The sequence below is a fragment of the Aspergillus nidulans genome, chromosome IV (assembly GCF_000011425.1).
Source record: "Aspergillus nidulans FGSC A4 chromosome IV".
NCBI classification, from domain to species: Eukaryota; Fungi; Ascomycota; class Eurotiomycetes; order Eurotiales; family Aspergillaceae; genus Aspergillus; species Aspergillus nidulans.
Window position 1 is genome coordinate 2,277,277 of NC_066260.1, and position 13,631 is coordinate 2,290,907.

Consider the following 13,631-nt stretch of genomic DNA (forward strand, 5'->3'; position numbering starts at 1 on the left):
GAGCAGTGGGGCCGGCAAGCATACAATTCAGAGCCCCCTCTTCAAGATCTGCATTTCTCCATCTTTTTTTCCTCTCTCAACTGTTTTGCTTCAATCATTCCTTCCTGCTGCTGAAACCGTTCCGTCGCTCAGGTCTTCAGCTCCTGGCTTCTCGACATACTCCCCCGACCGCAGATAGGCAGGCAATCGGTGATCCTACTGTACAAACCAATTTGCGGCGGTGGCCGATAACGGACCGACTCCAAACTATCCTCGCAGCATCAAACTACCCTCGCAGTTTTGACGAAGGCCGCATCAGGAGAAGAGGAATAAGAAGAAGGAGAGGAAGAGGAAGAGAAAAAAACCTAATATACTGGTGGACGAATCGGGAGTTGGAACGGATATATTATAGTACACAAAATGTCGTCCACCGCAACACCCGCGCCCGCCTTGGACGCGGCCGAGTCACAGTCGCAGTCGCAGTCGCGGAATGGCGTCAGACCGGCGCCTACGACAGGCTCGAAACGGGACTACAAGGGATTTGTAGCTGGAGTGTTTTCGGGAATTGCTAAGCTGAGTGGTGAGTTACCCTGCAGATCATCCACCATTGGAGCATAACTAATAATGGCTTATGTACATGTTAGTTGGTCACCCGTATGTTCTCTTGCGCCAGTCCTGCCGGTTCTCCTTCGCTACGCATATTAGGGATGGAAACGAAAAATGCTAACTCCATCCATTAAGATTTGACACAGTCAAAGTACGATTACAAACGAGCAAAGACGGGCATTTCAAAGGTCCGCTGGATTGCGTGCTCCAGACGGTTAGGAAAGAAAGTGTTTCGGGTTTATACAAGGGGGCGACGCCACCGTTAGTTGGGTGGATGGTTATGGACTCAGTGTGAGTTGCGCTGCGGTCTCGATTTGAGCTATGCGGGGATATCTAACAGGAACTTTGCAGAATGCTTGGGTCCCTAACGTTATACCGCCGTCTGCTACTTGAAAATGTCTTCTCGAACCCTTCAATACGTGCTATGACTCCGTTTGCGAAGAACCAGTCTGACCTACATACACTGCCGAGTTTCGGACACGGCATTGCCGGTATTATGGCGGGCACGACGGTCAGCTTTATAGCTGCCCCTGTTGAGCATGTCAAGGCACGGCTTCAGATCCAGTACGCAGCTGATAAGTCGAAGCGGTTGTACAGCGGGCCGATAGACTGCACGCGCAGAATCGTACGGAACTTACCCCTTCCTTACCGACGGTGTACTAATAGGCCCGCAGCTTAGCGCCCACGGCATCAGCGGCCTCTACCGTGGCCTCTGTGCAACAATCCTCTTCCGCTCCTTTTTCTTCTTCTGGTGGGGCTCCTACGACGTTCTGACGCGTCTGATGAAAGAGCGAACTTCCCTTTCAGCACCGGCAATAAACTTCTGGGCCGGTGGTATCTCGGCCCAGATCTTCTGGATCACGTCGTATCCGTCGGACGTGGTGAAGCAGCGGCTCATGACGGATCCGATGGGCGGGACGCTTGGCGACGGGGAACGGAAGTTCCGGTGGTGGAAGGATGCGGCGAAGGCAGTATATCGGGAGAGAGGCTGGAAGGGCTACTGGAGGGGCTTTGTGCCTTGCTTCCTCAGAGCGTTCCCGGCTAATGCGATGGCGCTGGTTGCGTTCGAGGGGGTGATGAGATGGCTACCTTAAGATAACACTGCCCTCTGACCGGAGGTATAAGGTACATACTACTTATGGACATCCATATATACAGGACATAGACTTGAAGGCGAACAGATACTGCAAATAGTTTATGGCATCAGCTTGAGAGGGTTCTGAATGTCGCTGGATGTCATGGTGGCAGTTTGCTGGCTGGAACGCTGCACTTCCGCTTCCGGCGACTTCTCGCGAGTCACCAAGACGCGAACAAAAACTTGTAGCAGAGGTACTGGGGCTGTGACAGAGAAGCCTTATTCCGAGCGCCAACTAGCTAAGACTGGCAATTCGGCCTCTGCAGACGATCTAGGCTCTGCCAGGCGTGCTAATAAACCGACGATCCCCATTGCGGGTAGTCAGCCGGCGATCGTCGTCATCACCAATTTCTCCAGCTCCAACAATCTTCTCTCCAACTACAGCACCTCCAGGCTTCCCCTCCTCTTCAAGCTAGAGGTGTGCTCAATTACCGGACTCTGGAATAGCGCTTTGGAGTGATGAGTCACTTGACCCACCGCCGATTCGTTAATTGACCACATACGACCGAAACGAACGCTCCGACACTCTTATTACGGCCACCTCTCGAAAAGAACAGCTGGAGTCAACCCGGCCAGCATGGCCGTCGCGCGCAAAATGCGGCGTACGAGTCCAATAACCATAGTACTAGCCTCGCTAATGGCGATCGGCTTCCTTTGCTTCCTATTCTCCTCTCCATCCACACCTCCAGCGTCGACCTCTTCCACGACGACGAATTCCCGACTCGAAGACACAGCAAAACACCCTCTCTCCCCTCCCACAAAACCCTTTATCCCACAACCAGTCCACGGTGACGGCCGGCACGTCCAGGCGCCCCCCGTTATAAAATATGACCTGAACGCTCTCACAACCAGCAGCGACTCAACCAGCCACTCCGAGCGCATCCTCATCCTCACTCCTCTCACTCGCTTCTATCAGGGATACTGGGACAACATCGAGAAACTCAGCTACCCGCATGAGATCATTAGCCTGGGCTTCATAATCCCACACACAAAATACGGCGACGCCGCACTCTCAGCCCTCGAAAAAGCAATCGCGAAGACACAGACAGGCCCTGAAGAGAACCGTTTCGCATCTATCACAATCCTTCGCCAGGACTTCGATCCACCACTGATAACTCAGAACGAGAAGGAGCGCCATAAACTCGAAAACCAGAAAGCCCGTCGTGAATCTATGTCCCGCGCACGCAATAGCCTCCTCTTCACAACTCTGGGTCCTGCTACGTCCTGGGTCCTCTGGCTAGACTCGGACATCGTCGAAACCCCAGAAACCCTAATCCAAGACCTCACCTCGCATAACCGCCCCGTAATCGTCCCAAATTGCTTCCAGCGATACTACAATACCGACACGAAATCGTACGACGTCCGCCCCTACGACTTCAACTCCTGGATTGATTCCTCTACTGCCCAAGCGCTGGGTGATACGCTAAAGCCTGATGAAATCCTGCTGGAAGGATACGCGGAGCTCCCGACGTATCGCACCCTCATGGCCTATCAAGCAGATACTAAGAATCCGCGCCCGAAGCGTGTCATTGATCTCGATGGTGTGGGCGGCACGGCGCTTATGGTTAAGGCGGAAGTGCATCGTGATGGCGCAATGTTTCCTGCGTTCCCGTTTTATCATCTAGTTGAGACAGAGGGGTTTGCGAAGATGGCGAAACGGCTGGGGTATAGTGTGCATGGGTTGCCGGATTATTTTGTACGTTTCCTTTCCTTCGCCTTTCCTTAATGATGAATGATGCTAACGGTTCTTGTACAGGTATACCACTATAACGAGTGATGTTTTGTCTTACTTTCTTTCTGGACTTGAGCCAAAGTGCTTTTTTAATTTTTCGGCAACGTTCTGCATCATATGTTGTGTTTGTACTTATAGAATCGGCTGGGATGGATGGGTTAGGCTGGGTTAGGTTAGGTTGCATCATGCATTCGCACCCAGTGTGCAAGTTCTTCTTTTCTTCAATACTTTTTTATAGATCTGTTGGTACGGTAAAGACTTAGGCGGCACCAGTAGAACTATAGCATGACTAGCCTACTTGGCTTGATAGTGCATTATCATTAGCTTGATATTACTCTTCTACATTTCCTCTTCAGTAGTATAGTCTTGGTCCTAGAGGGCCGACACTCTATCCGGAATAGGCGTAATAAGATGTTTGATGGAGAATTCTAGACCCGAAGTCGAGAGGGTCATGGATGGGCCAAGTATATCTGCCACGGCTTGGGCTAGGACAGAAGATGTCCAAACTGTTAGTTTCGCCCCAACGAGAGCTGAAGACGGCATTGTGGCAGGTTCATCGAGGTGAAGAAATCATGACCGGTTTGGTGCAGGCCTGATTTAATCCCAAGAGATTCTACAGCCGGGTCAGCAAGGCACAAGACGCTTATATGGGGGAACTAACGCAAGCATAATCCCAGCTCCAACTGCAACAGCCGCAAACTGGACAATCGTTTTCTTGATCTCTACGCTCTTGTTCTTCCCCGTCTCCAACAGCTCGGGAATAACTGAGACTGTACCGACGTACAGAAACGTCCCCGCCGTGAAAGGGAGGAGCATATCGCCCCATGTAAGACTTGTCCCGAGCAGGCCAGAAACGGGCGAAGATGCAAGACCGTCCGCAGTGGTGGGGGAGCCAGAGCCGCCGAGCTCCTGGACGGCAATGCCGATTAGAGTGCCTAGGAAGGCTCCGATCGCTGTTACAAACTGCGCGCCCATGGCCTTGCGCTTGGAGAAGCCGGATTGAATGAGGAGGGCAAAGTCGCCAACTTCGTGGGGGATTTCGTGGAAAAAGACGGCTACAGTCGTTGTTGCGCCGATAGTGGGGGAGGCGTAGAAAGAGGACGACATGGCGAGGCCGTCGGTGATGTTGTGCGTAAAGTCGGCGATGAGATTGAGGTAACCGCCGAGTTTGACGCTGGGGTTAATCTCGTTTTTGCTGCTGTCGGTATCAGGTATGTCTGGATGCGACCCAGCCGTTTTGCGCTGCTTGAGCTTGGTGTTGGAAGAGGTTGTGCTGGCGCCAGTGGCTACAGCAGTCTCAGGCGCTGAGTGAGAGTGAGAGTGGGAGTGTGAGTGATCATGACCCTCCCCACCTGTTGCGATGCGGAGTGCTTTATCCATTGCGACAAATGTGAAGAAGCCAACCATGATACCGAGGCCCAGCAGGAGGTTCCGGTTTGGTTCCACCATGACGAAGCGGACGTGGTCTGGGGAGTCTTCTCCGAGGAAGATTTCCGGGAGAAGATGGAATAGCGTGTCGCCAAGGAGGCCTCCAACGGCAAAGGCGACCATGACGGACAATGACGAGGGGTCGATATTAGGAGGGCATAGGGCTAGGAGGAAGTCTAGCGGGGGAAGGGTTAAAAGCGCGCGACTGTATGTGAACTACAGACAAAACATACTCGGAGGTCCGGAGATGTATACTGTAGCAAGAAGGGCATTCACCGCCGGGCTGCCGGGGAAGAGAATCGAGAAGATCTTGGACGTTAAGCTTGTTGTTGGTGGGCTTGTAGCACGCTTGTGTTCATTGAGGGACTCCACGAACGGACAGCTCTAATAAAGATTAGCCTCTGAAAAAAAACTGACGTAGAGAACAAAGCGCTGCTGCATGCGCTTGACATATTCAAATTCCTTAATGACGTACCTGCAATCTCTCCTCGATCTGGCTGACAGACAGCTCACCAACCGCGAAGGTTTCGTGAGCCGTAGCCAAAGCAGAGAAGAAAGCAATTCCAACAATCAGCGCAAGCCCAATCCTGCGTGCGGACGGAGTATTGTAGAACAACATCCTGAAGCTCAATCTAGAAGAGCTAGACCTTAACACGAAGCTGCTTCAAGGAAAAATTCCAGTTTCCGAATGTTGTCCTAAGAGGGAGGTCGGGAAGTAAATGGCCGATGTCGCTTATCAACTATCAGGGTCTAGTCAAACATGCCAAGACCAGTGCAAACAATGTCAAGCACTTTTTCGACGATAAGATTAACGATTTTTATCCTGAGCTTTTGCTTCAAGTCCGCCCTCACAGCTAATCCAACGGCCACACAGCTACACATTCAGGATGGGTAATATTCGTCAGGCAAAGAAGAACCGCTCCTCGGCGCCCAAGCAAAGGATGAAGCGCAAGGGCGTGCTTAAGAGCGGAAAGAAGAAGATCAATGTGCTGGGTAACGCCATCATCGCGGAAAACTGGTATGCTCGCTCTAACTCACAAGCTCGATGGAACGAAAAGCTAATTCTATCCTAACTCAGGGACCGCAAGGCGACACTTACACAAAACTACCGTCGGCTGGGCCTGATGCACCGCCTAAACGCACCATCAGGAGGATCCGAGAAGCGCAAAACCGAGAATGGCCTGGAGGAAGTTGCGAGCTCGCTTCACATCAAGGGTAGCGTCGATGCAATGAAGGACTCCGCCATCAGCGAAACATTGGTGGAACGGGATCCCAAGACCGGCAAAATTATTCGAGTGATCCGAAAAGACGACGAACAGGTTGAGATCGCGGGGCGCAAAGTCCGTAGCTCGAACCCGCTCAATGACCCGCTAAACGACCTATCCGATAATGAGCCCGAAATCAAACCGCAAGTGAAGAAAGCTGCAAACCAGATCGTTCAACAACTTGAGATCCAGGCCGATAACGTAGCACCAAAGAAGCCCCGGCATCAGAGCAAGCGGGAGGAGGAATGGATCACAAGGCTGATTGAGAAACACGGTGACAACTATGCCGCTATGGCGCGGGACAGGAAGTTAAACCCGATGCAGCAGACTGAGGGTGACTTGCGACGGAGGATCAACAAGTGGAAGGTGAGACAAGCCTGAGTTGTTTCTGGTTGAGAATTGAAACGCATGTGCGGCGAATATGGCGTTAGGTTGATTTCGGTCGGCAAAAGTGTCTTCTTGTGGGATTCTAGAGTCGGTTATATGTTGATGTTCGTCTTGTTTATCTCCCTGGACGTGCATATAGTGTCTGTATAGATATACACTACAATACCCTCCCAATATGAAGTGTGCTTCTTGATTCTGGCACTTTGGACATAAAGTGCTTAACAAATATATTGATCAAAGCTTGTCTTGGACTCAACCCTAAACAAATGCACTCATTTCCTTTGCGGGACGCGCTGTAAACAAACATGCTAACCTGCTCATCCTCTCACTTTCTCTCATTCATATCCTTTCCCTCAATTTCTCTTCTCTGGTCAATATACCCAGACGAACACGAAGACCAGCACAATGAGCCCCGTCCTTATAGCGCTCACCTTCATCCTCACCCTCGTCATCCCCCAATCGGCCCTCACCCAGGCCCAACTCAGATAGTATGTTTCGCTTCTCGCACACCTCTCTTCATATATCATTGGCCTCTTGGACTAATTGAAAGCCTCAGTGATTCCAAAACTAACCACCTCCTCTGCCCTGCCCCAAACAAGCAGTACTGCGCCGCAGCATCCTTACAGAGCTCGTCCATCATCTCCTGTACGCAGCAGGGGACAGCTGAAATCCGATCTTGCGAGATTGAGTATGGCCCTTCTCTTCCCACCTCCGCTGATCTTTGTCACGCTGGTGAATAGACTAGAAGAGCTAATGCGGTGGTTGTTAATAGGCTGTCTTCAATTCTCCCAGTCGGATTCGAACGAGCTGGTGTTTGTGAGTAGTGTCTGACTTGCTGCTAACATTATATTCTCAGTCTAATGAATACTGCTGAATTCTAGGTTATGAATCGTCCTTAAAATCAGGAGATGCGGTGTGCGCTTTCAATGGGACAGGATATACCCGCGAAGGACTGGAAGTGAATGCCCCAGAGACAATTCTGTGTGATGGCATTTCCTCGTTTTCTATTATTCCTCCATTCGCCGAGAACCACAGCAAAAGAGAAGGAGAAGGAGGCACCACAAGCATCGAATACTTTTCCAGTTCTCAGTCGCCAGTCCCTATATTGCGTGCACATGAGAACCTCGGTCAGTATCCGTCTTACTTCCCGATCCAGGGTACGTCCAGGGCCCCTTCCCTCCGCGACGGAATTCCTTCTACTTTATCGCGGACCAGTGTAGATGAGGAACCCAGTTCTATTTGCTCAAATCCTTGGATTAGACACGAACCCAGGGAATCGGATATACTAACGTTGAATATCATCCTCGTGATTCCCACCATTCGCACTGATTTGATTGAAACACATTCTGAGCCATATTTCTCAACAACGCCTTCTGTGCTTGTGTCAACCACCACGATCAGTAAAGCAAGCACGGCCCTGCCATCGTTCTGTACTACAAGTAGCCGTGACGGTATGACGGATCAGGATACGCAAATGTCCCTCAGTACGGTGGCCACTTTGACAGGCTGGGCGGTTCCAATGATGGGCTGTGAGGATGCGTCTAGAGTATTTGAGACAGGCGTACCAAATAGTGGAAATCACTCGCGGAAGAGAACAGTGGTGCTTGGCGCGGGTGCTGTCTCCATGTTGACGCTCTGGATAAGTGCAGAGACATTGTTTAGTTGATTTCAGGATGTTTAGGGCTGGTCCTGAGATGACCTAGATTCGTGCCTCTGGATTCTACATGCTGCCTGATGACTAACGAGGCAAGTCTGATTGATGCGATCTGTATGCGTGAATGTTCATATTTGACTGTGCTTTGCTCAAGTCTTTCTATTACATAAATAGCACTTTTGCTATTACACAATTCATTCGTGCGTCTACCCAGAAGCGGCTACTCCTTGCCATCCGATAGACCCATATCCTACTCTACCTATCAAACCTACATTTCCCTCACAAACCCGCTCCTCTTTACAGCGCCCCCTTCCAACTCAACAAAATAATCCGCATCCTTGATCGCCTCCAGCCGATGTGCAATCGTCACAACTGTCGACTCCCTCATCTCCTCCCTAAGCACTTGCTGAATCTCCAGCGAGCTCTCATTGTCGATCGATGCCGTCGCCTCATCCAAAATTACAATCGGGCTACGGCGCAATACGGCCCTGGCAATGCCAATAAGTTGGCGCTCGCCCTGGCTAAGGTTGCGGCCACCGGCATCGACGTTCGTGCTTAGTGTCCAGTTGCGTTTGTTGCCACCGTTGTTGCCGTTACTGTTACCATTGCAGATGCGGTTCAGTACGGCTTCGCATTCGGTGTCTGTGTACTCGGAAACAGGGTCAAGGTTTTTGCGGATGCTGCCGGCAAATAGGACCGGGTCTTGGGCGACGAAGGTGACACGGGAGCGAAGGGCCTGTTTGTCGACCTGGGAGATGTCGATACCGTCAATGAGGATCTGACCGGAACTTGAACTCGAGCCTGGGTCTAGGGGAGGGGCCGGGGTGGCCACTGCAAGCAGCGAGATTGCGAGAGTTGACTTCCCACTTCCGGTTCGGCCGATCAGGGCTGTTGTTGAGCCGCCGGGGATCCGGAGATTGATGTTTTTCAGGGACGGGTCTAGATGTGGCGCGTAGCGGATTTCAACATTTTCAAAGACGATATCCGCCCCGAATCTCGGCCAGGACGCTGGAGGCGTAATTGTTCCTGGCGGCTCTTGGTCAACATGAAGGAGCTCGTCGACGCGTTCGACTGATACAAAATCCATCTGCAGTTGGCCATACTGTCTGCAAAGAATGTTGGTGGAGATTATGAAGCTGTTTGCTGCGATGAGGGCGAACGCTGCGAGACCCGGGGTTACGTCAGTGTAGAGGGCTAGAGCAGTCAGGGCAAAAGTGGAGAGGGCGGAAAGGCTCTGGAAACGGTAGGAGAGCCAGGTCTGTAGGGACCAGTAGAAGTGGTCCATGCCTTGGAACTTGTCGACAACAGTTATTACCCTGTCCTGGAAACGGGGCTCGGCATGAAAAGCGCGAACTGTGGTTAGGCCGTGGAGGAGCTCGCCGAAGTTGGATATCAGAGGGCTCAGGGAAACCATTTCTAACCGTCGGAGACTCTGTGAAGTTGGGAGAAAATGCAGGAATGTGTATACAAATATGGTGGTGAATAATACTGAGAAGGCGAGGAATATTGGCTTGACGGAGGCGATGACAAGCACGGAGGATATCCAGGTGATTATTTGAAAGGCAATGAGCTGAAATTGCTGGCTGATATCACCATCAACGACACCGATGTCTGATGTCAGTCTGTTCATCAACCGCCCGACAGGAGTCACATCAAAGTATCTGAAGGTTGCATGGCTGACGCCCTGCATAACTTCCTGGAAGAGCTTCTGACCCGCGCAATAAACGATGATAAGCATGAAGAGTCGAGCAATAAGCATTATGACAGCCGTGAATGTCGTAACTTCGAGAAAGACCAGCAACCACGGCCGCACGTCCTCAATCGGCGCAGGGAACTTGTCAAGTGGATTTGGTGGCATCCACCACAGTGGCCTTGGTATGGCTGAGAATGTTGTCCACTGTTCAGAGGCAGATTCCCAGGTAGGGTGCCCAAACACGTTGGTGACTTCGTTATATGCCTCTCCCCATTCCTTCAGAAACCAGGACTGCGCGATTGCAGCTAGACGATATACCGAAATCACAATGATTAGTGCCAACCACCACCTGTACTTTCCAGCTTTGATGTAATTCCAGTAGACTGCCGCTTTGACGCCCCATTCAGCGCGGTGTTCTTCCTCAATGAACTTGGACGGAACGGCCGCTGAGTGGTCTTCAAGCTCCGCCTCATCCACTGCATCGGGATTGTTTGAGGCCTTCTGACTATCACTTATTTCGTCGACACCATCCTCCACAGACTCAGCAGACTCCACCATCGCCCGGCCATCCTCAATGCGCACAATCTGGTTAGCAAGATGACGAACAAGTTGGATGCGGTGCGTGACTAGAACGACTACACGACCATCCATTAGACGGCCTGTTAGACACTTTCGAACAATTGTCTCGGCCGTATTATGGTCCAGTGCTGACAAAGGATCGTCAAGCAGCAATATCCTAGCCGTGCTGTAAACCGCCCTAGCGAGGGCAACGCGTGCCTTCTGTCCTCCAGAAAGCCCTATCCCATTCTCACCAACAAATGACAGGTCGCCGTGCTTGAAATTGGACAGATCCGGAAGTAGTGCACAAGCGTCTAATACTCGCTTGTATCGCTGCTCATCGTACGGAGAGGAGAACAAAATGTTATCCCGGATACTCATACTCTGCAGCCAAGGTGTCTGCGCACAATATCCCATCATTTCACTGGATATACAGGAAGTTCCTTTTGTTCTGTCTAGCTCGCCCAGGAGCGCTTGGAGGAGAGCTGTCTTCCCAGATCCCACCTTACCGTAGATAACAGTGAGACCCGGAGAGAAGCTCAGGTCGATATCAGATAGGACAGGTGAGGTTTTTCCAGGCCAAGCAAAGGAGCAAGACTGCAGCCGTAGTGGAGCGGAATCTCCGAACGATGTGACAGCCCTGCTTTCCTTATCAGGCTCAGTCATAAAGTCTTCTATCCGCTCCATAGCAATAGACGCATTGATTAACACAGTGATCAAACTCGGTATTTCGCTAAGCCGAGCCTCAAGCATAGTGAAGAGTTGTAGTGCGGGAAATATAATGTCAATGCTTAGCGGATGGCCGGCCAACAGCGTATAGGCATAAAGAGCCACGACGGGAAAGAGGCCGCTAGCAAAGGTACTGACAAAGGTAATGGCAAGACCCCATAGCCTAGTTATGACGCGAAGTCTTAACTCGACATTACGAGCCTCCATGACTTGCTGAAGCCAGTGGTCTTGCCAACCATACCAACGGAGATGGCGGAGTGCTTCCACAAACTGAGACGAGACCTGAAGCCTCGCGTCCGTTGCAACCCTTCGCACTCTCTCCCAGCGAAGAAGCGTGCGAGTGATTAGTGCATTAATAGACTGCGCCACTAATATTACCAAGATTCCAAGGAAGCAGGACGGTCCAAGCACTTTCCAGACAAGAACCACTGCTATCACCAAGCCCAGTGGTTGATTTAGCAATGTGTCAATCTCCCAGAACCGCTGAGCCACCTCATATACATCACCGCGAAGGAGATTGAAAATTTTTCCCATCGAAACTGGAGCTTTGGACTTTTCTTTACGAGGTGCTCGCCACGAGGTCAAAAATCTCCAGAGCCAAGATACTTTCGGGGAAGTACCAGCTTGCTCTTCGTGTTGCTGCTCATCTTCCGCAGGCTTATCACCGGGGGCTTGGTCGAATACATTTTTCCTCACCAAAGCTTTCTCGTACACCATCATCATCATTTCACCACGACTGCGTTCGTAGCATCTTCTTCCGTACCACAGATTCAACACTCGCGACTGCGCAGCTACTAATCTGAGCACAAGTGATAACAGCGCATAAACTAGCGCAACGCGATTAGAGCGGTTCTCCGCTTTCATTGCCCGTAGGAGTTGCTGGAAGAGTAGGGGTGTCGAGAATTCTGCGCTAGATTAGCGACCGCTTCGCCCACATAGGGAGGGTGTCAGACCACATATCATTTGCACGATTGAAATTGCGCTAATAATAAAAATATCGATGCCGTTGGCCTGAAGTAGGCGGCTAAGGACACTTCCCTGGAGCTGCCGAAACTTCTCGTGCAGCCTCTTGTGCTGAAACTCGAACCCGAGATACCAAACGTCATCTTCGTCTAGCTGCCGCTTTTTACCTATGGCCATCAAGGGAGCCATCCAGGATACTGTGAAGAATTGCCAGAGCCGCAGATTGTCCTCCGGACTTCGAAAATTACTGGACGGTTTCTGCCCCACGGCACTGATATCAATGCAGGGAAGCGAAGCCGGGCGAAGGGGCATTGCAAGCGTGACAGCGCAACCCAATAAAGCGGCCGCTGCTGCCAGCTGAAAACCAAACAAGTTAGATACTGCATAAGCATCGCGGTTTACGATGAAAGCACATTCTATGATCCCTGTAGTCAGGAAGTATGGGAAAAGTACTGTCGGACACTTCCTCGGGCGCTCAATAGCCGTCAGTAGTACAGCCCCCGACTGTATAAACAATATCAGCCTCGTTCGTTTAGCGAGCATTCTACTTACCCAAGAAAAAAGAAGAATAAAACTAGCAAGATCCGGGTCATTAAGCACGAGTTTAATGACTTGCGCAGCGGCACCAATGGATGAAACCACCAAGAGACATATGACCCAGCCCAGACGATGCTTTGCATGCTCCAAAGGCAGGTCTGCACCTGGGGGAACTTCTTTAACAAAAGGCGTGGCCCATTTTGGCCGGCGGACAAAAGGCAGTTTCTGAAGAACATGGCTCAGTGAAGCCCATAGAATGATAGCCGCTGGGACCAGGCAAAAATATGCGACTGCGCATGGCGATAGTCGAGCATTGGGCGAGTCCTATCAGCACGACTTTTGTTAAAATAGGCGTGTAAATGGAGGGTGTAACCTACCCAGATGACTCGACACCCACCCAGTCTGCCATACTCCATTCTGAATGGCACTGACTGGATAATCAAGGATAAGAATAAGCAACCATCTGGAAGGATGAGTTCTGAGAGGGGAGGTTGGACAACCTCCAACGACCGGCCAGACCGATTGGTGGAGGAATTCATGCCTGAGGCCCTCATTTGCTTCACCACGCCCTAATCATGATCGAGGAGGCACTAAAAGTATTTAACCACAAGTCTACATGGTAGAGATCATGCTTTACAGACTGCTACTTATGGCTTTGAGCTCAAAGGGTGGAGCTAACAAGTAAGATATTCGGCAAGTTAAGTAGAAAACCTTCAATGTTAGGTTTTATATATATTTCTGGTCTCATCTTAGTACTGGCCCATGGCTCAGATTAGCCTTCCGCATTATGATCATAGCGACAGAATGAGCTTTAGCGTAGATTTTACTTCTTAGGGTCTTTCTGATGGCTATAGCTTAGGCATCAAGGGACGTTGGAGATATAATAGTCGCCAGAGGGCAATACCGTATACTAACGAGGGCAGTTGGAAATTCCATTCAACTTGAACTGTCAAAAAAAAGGAAGA

At 50.9% G+C, this 13,631-nt stretch overlaps 6 protein-coding genes across 6 annotated transcripts, besides 1 other annotated feature; 4 read left to right on the top strand and 2 right to left on the bottom strand.

The window, feature by feature from the left end:
• Nucleotides 1-13,631: part of a sequence feature (contig 1.130 1..308583(1)) that runs on past both edges of the window.
• On the top strand, nt 400-1,679 carry ANIA_07671 (putative mitochondrial carrier protein; the record flags this gene model as incomplete). Its single annotated transcript, XM_675848.1, has 5 exons — nt 400-559; nt 624-633; nt 721-876; nt 937-1,210; nt 1,260-1,679. The coding sequence occupies 5 exons, from the start codon at nt 400-402 to the stop codon at nt 1,677-1,679; spliced, it is 1,020 nt and encodes a 339-aa protein (XP_680940.1).
• ANIA_07672 (mannosyltransferase complex subunit MNN9) lies at nt 1,951-3,674 on the top strand. The gene is made up of 2 exons (XM_675849.2): nt 1,951-3,416; nt 3,477-3,674. The coding sequence occupies exons 1-2, from the start codon at nt 2,298-2,300 to the stop codon at nt 3,495-3,497; spliced, it is 1,140 nt and encodes a 379-aa protein (XP_680941.1). The 5' UTR covers nt 1,951-2,297; the 3' UTR covers nt 3,498-3,674.
• On the bottom strand, nt 4,077-5,525 carry ANIA_07673 (Zn(2+) transporter YKE4; the record flags this gene model as incomplete). Its single annotated transcript, XM_675850.2, has 3 exons — nt 5,356-5,525; nt 5,114-5,264; nt 4,077-5,056 (listed from the first exon to the last, which is right to left on the bottom strand). Exons 1-3 carry the CDS (start codon nt 5,497-5,499, stop codon nt 4,077-4,079), a joined length of 1,275 nt encoding a protein of 424 aa, XP_680942.1. The 5' UTR covers nt 5,500-5,525.
• ANIA_07674 (protein nop16) lies at nt 5,768-6,745 on the top strand (the record flags this gene model as incomplete). Its single annotated transcript, XM_675851.1, has 3 exons — nt 5,768-5,898; nt 5,959-6,511; nt 6,683-6,745. 3 exons carry the CDS (start codon nt 5,768-5,770, stop codon nt 6,743-6,745), a joined length of 747 nt encoding a protein of 248 aa, XP_680943.1.
• On the top strand, nt 6,938-7,752 carry ANIA_07675 (uncharacterized protein; the record flags this gene model as incomplete). The annotated part of the gene is made up of 5 exons (XM_675852.1): nt 6,938-7,020; nt 7,083-7,177; nt 7,325-7,348; nt 7,414-7,689; nt 7,748-7,752. The coding sequence occupies 5 exons, from the start codon at nt 6,938-6,940 to the stop codon at nt 7,750-7,752; spliced, it is 483 nt and encodes a 160-aa protein (XP_680944.1).
• Nucleotides 8,336-13,082, bottom strand: ANIA_07676 (putative ABC bile acid transporter; the record flags this gene model as incomplete). The annotated part of the gene is made up of 5 exons (XM_675853.1): nt 8,336-8,345; nt 8,459-11,960; nt 12,102-12,633; nt 12,682-12,990; nt 13,044-13,082. 5 exons carry the CDS (start codon nt 13,080-13,082, stop codon nt 8,336-8,338), a joined length of 4,392 nt encoding a protein of 1,463 aa, XP_680945.1.

Excerpts from the sequence above, each read along its gene's own strand:
- ANIA_07672 (XM_675849.2), top strand. The coding sequence starts at position 2,298 with ATGGCCGTCGCGCGCAAAATGCGGCGTACGAGTCCAATAACCATAGTA. Across the intron at positions 3,417-3,476 it reads ATGGGTTGCCGGATTATTTT|GTATACCACTATAACGAGTG; the intron begins GTACGTTTCCTT and ends GTTCTTGTACAG.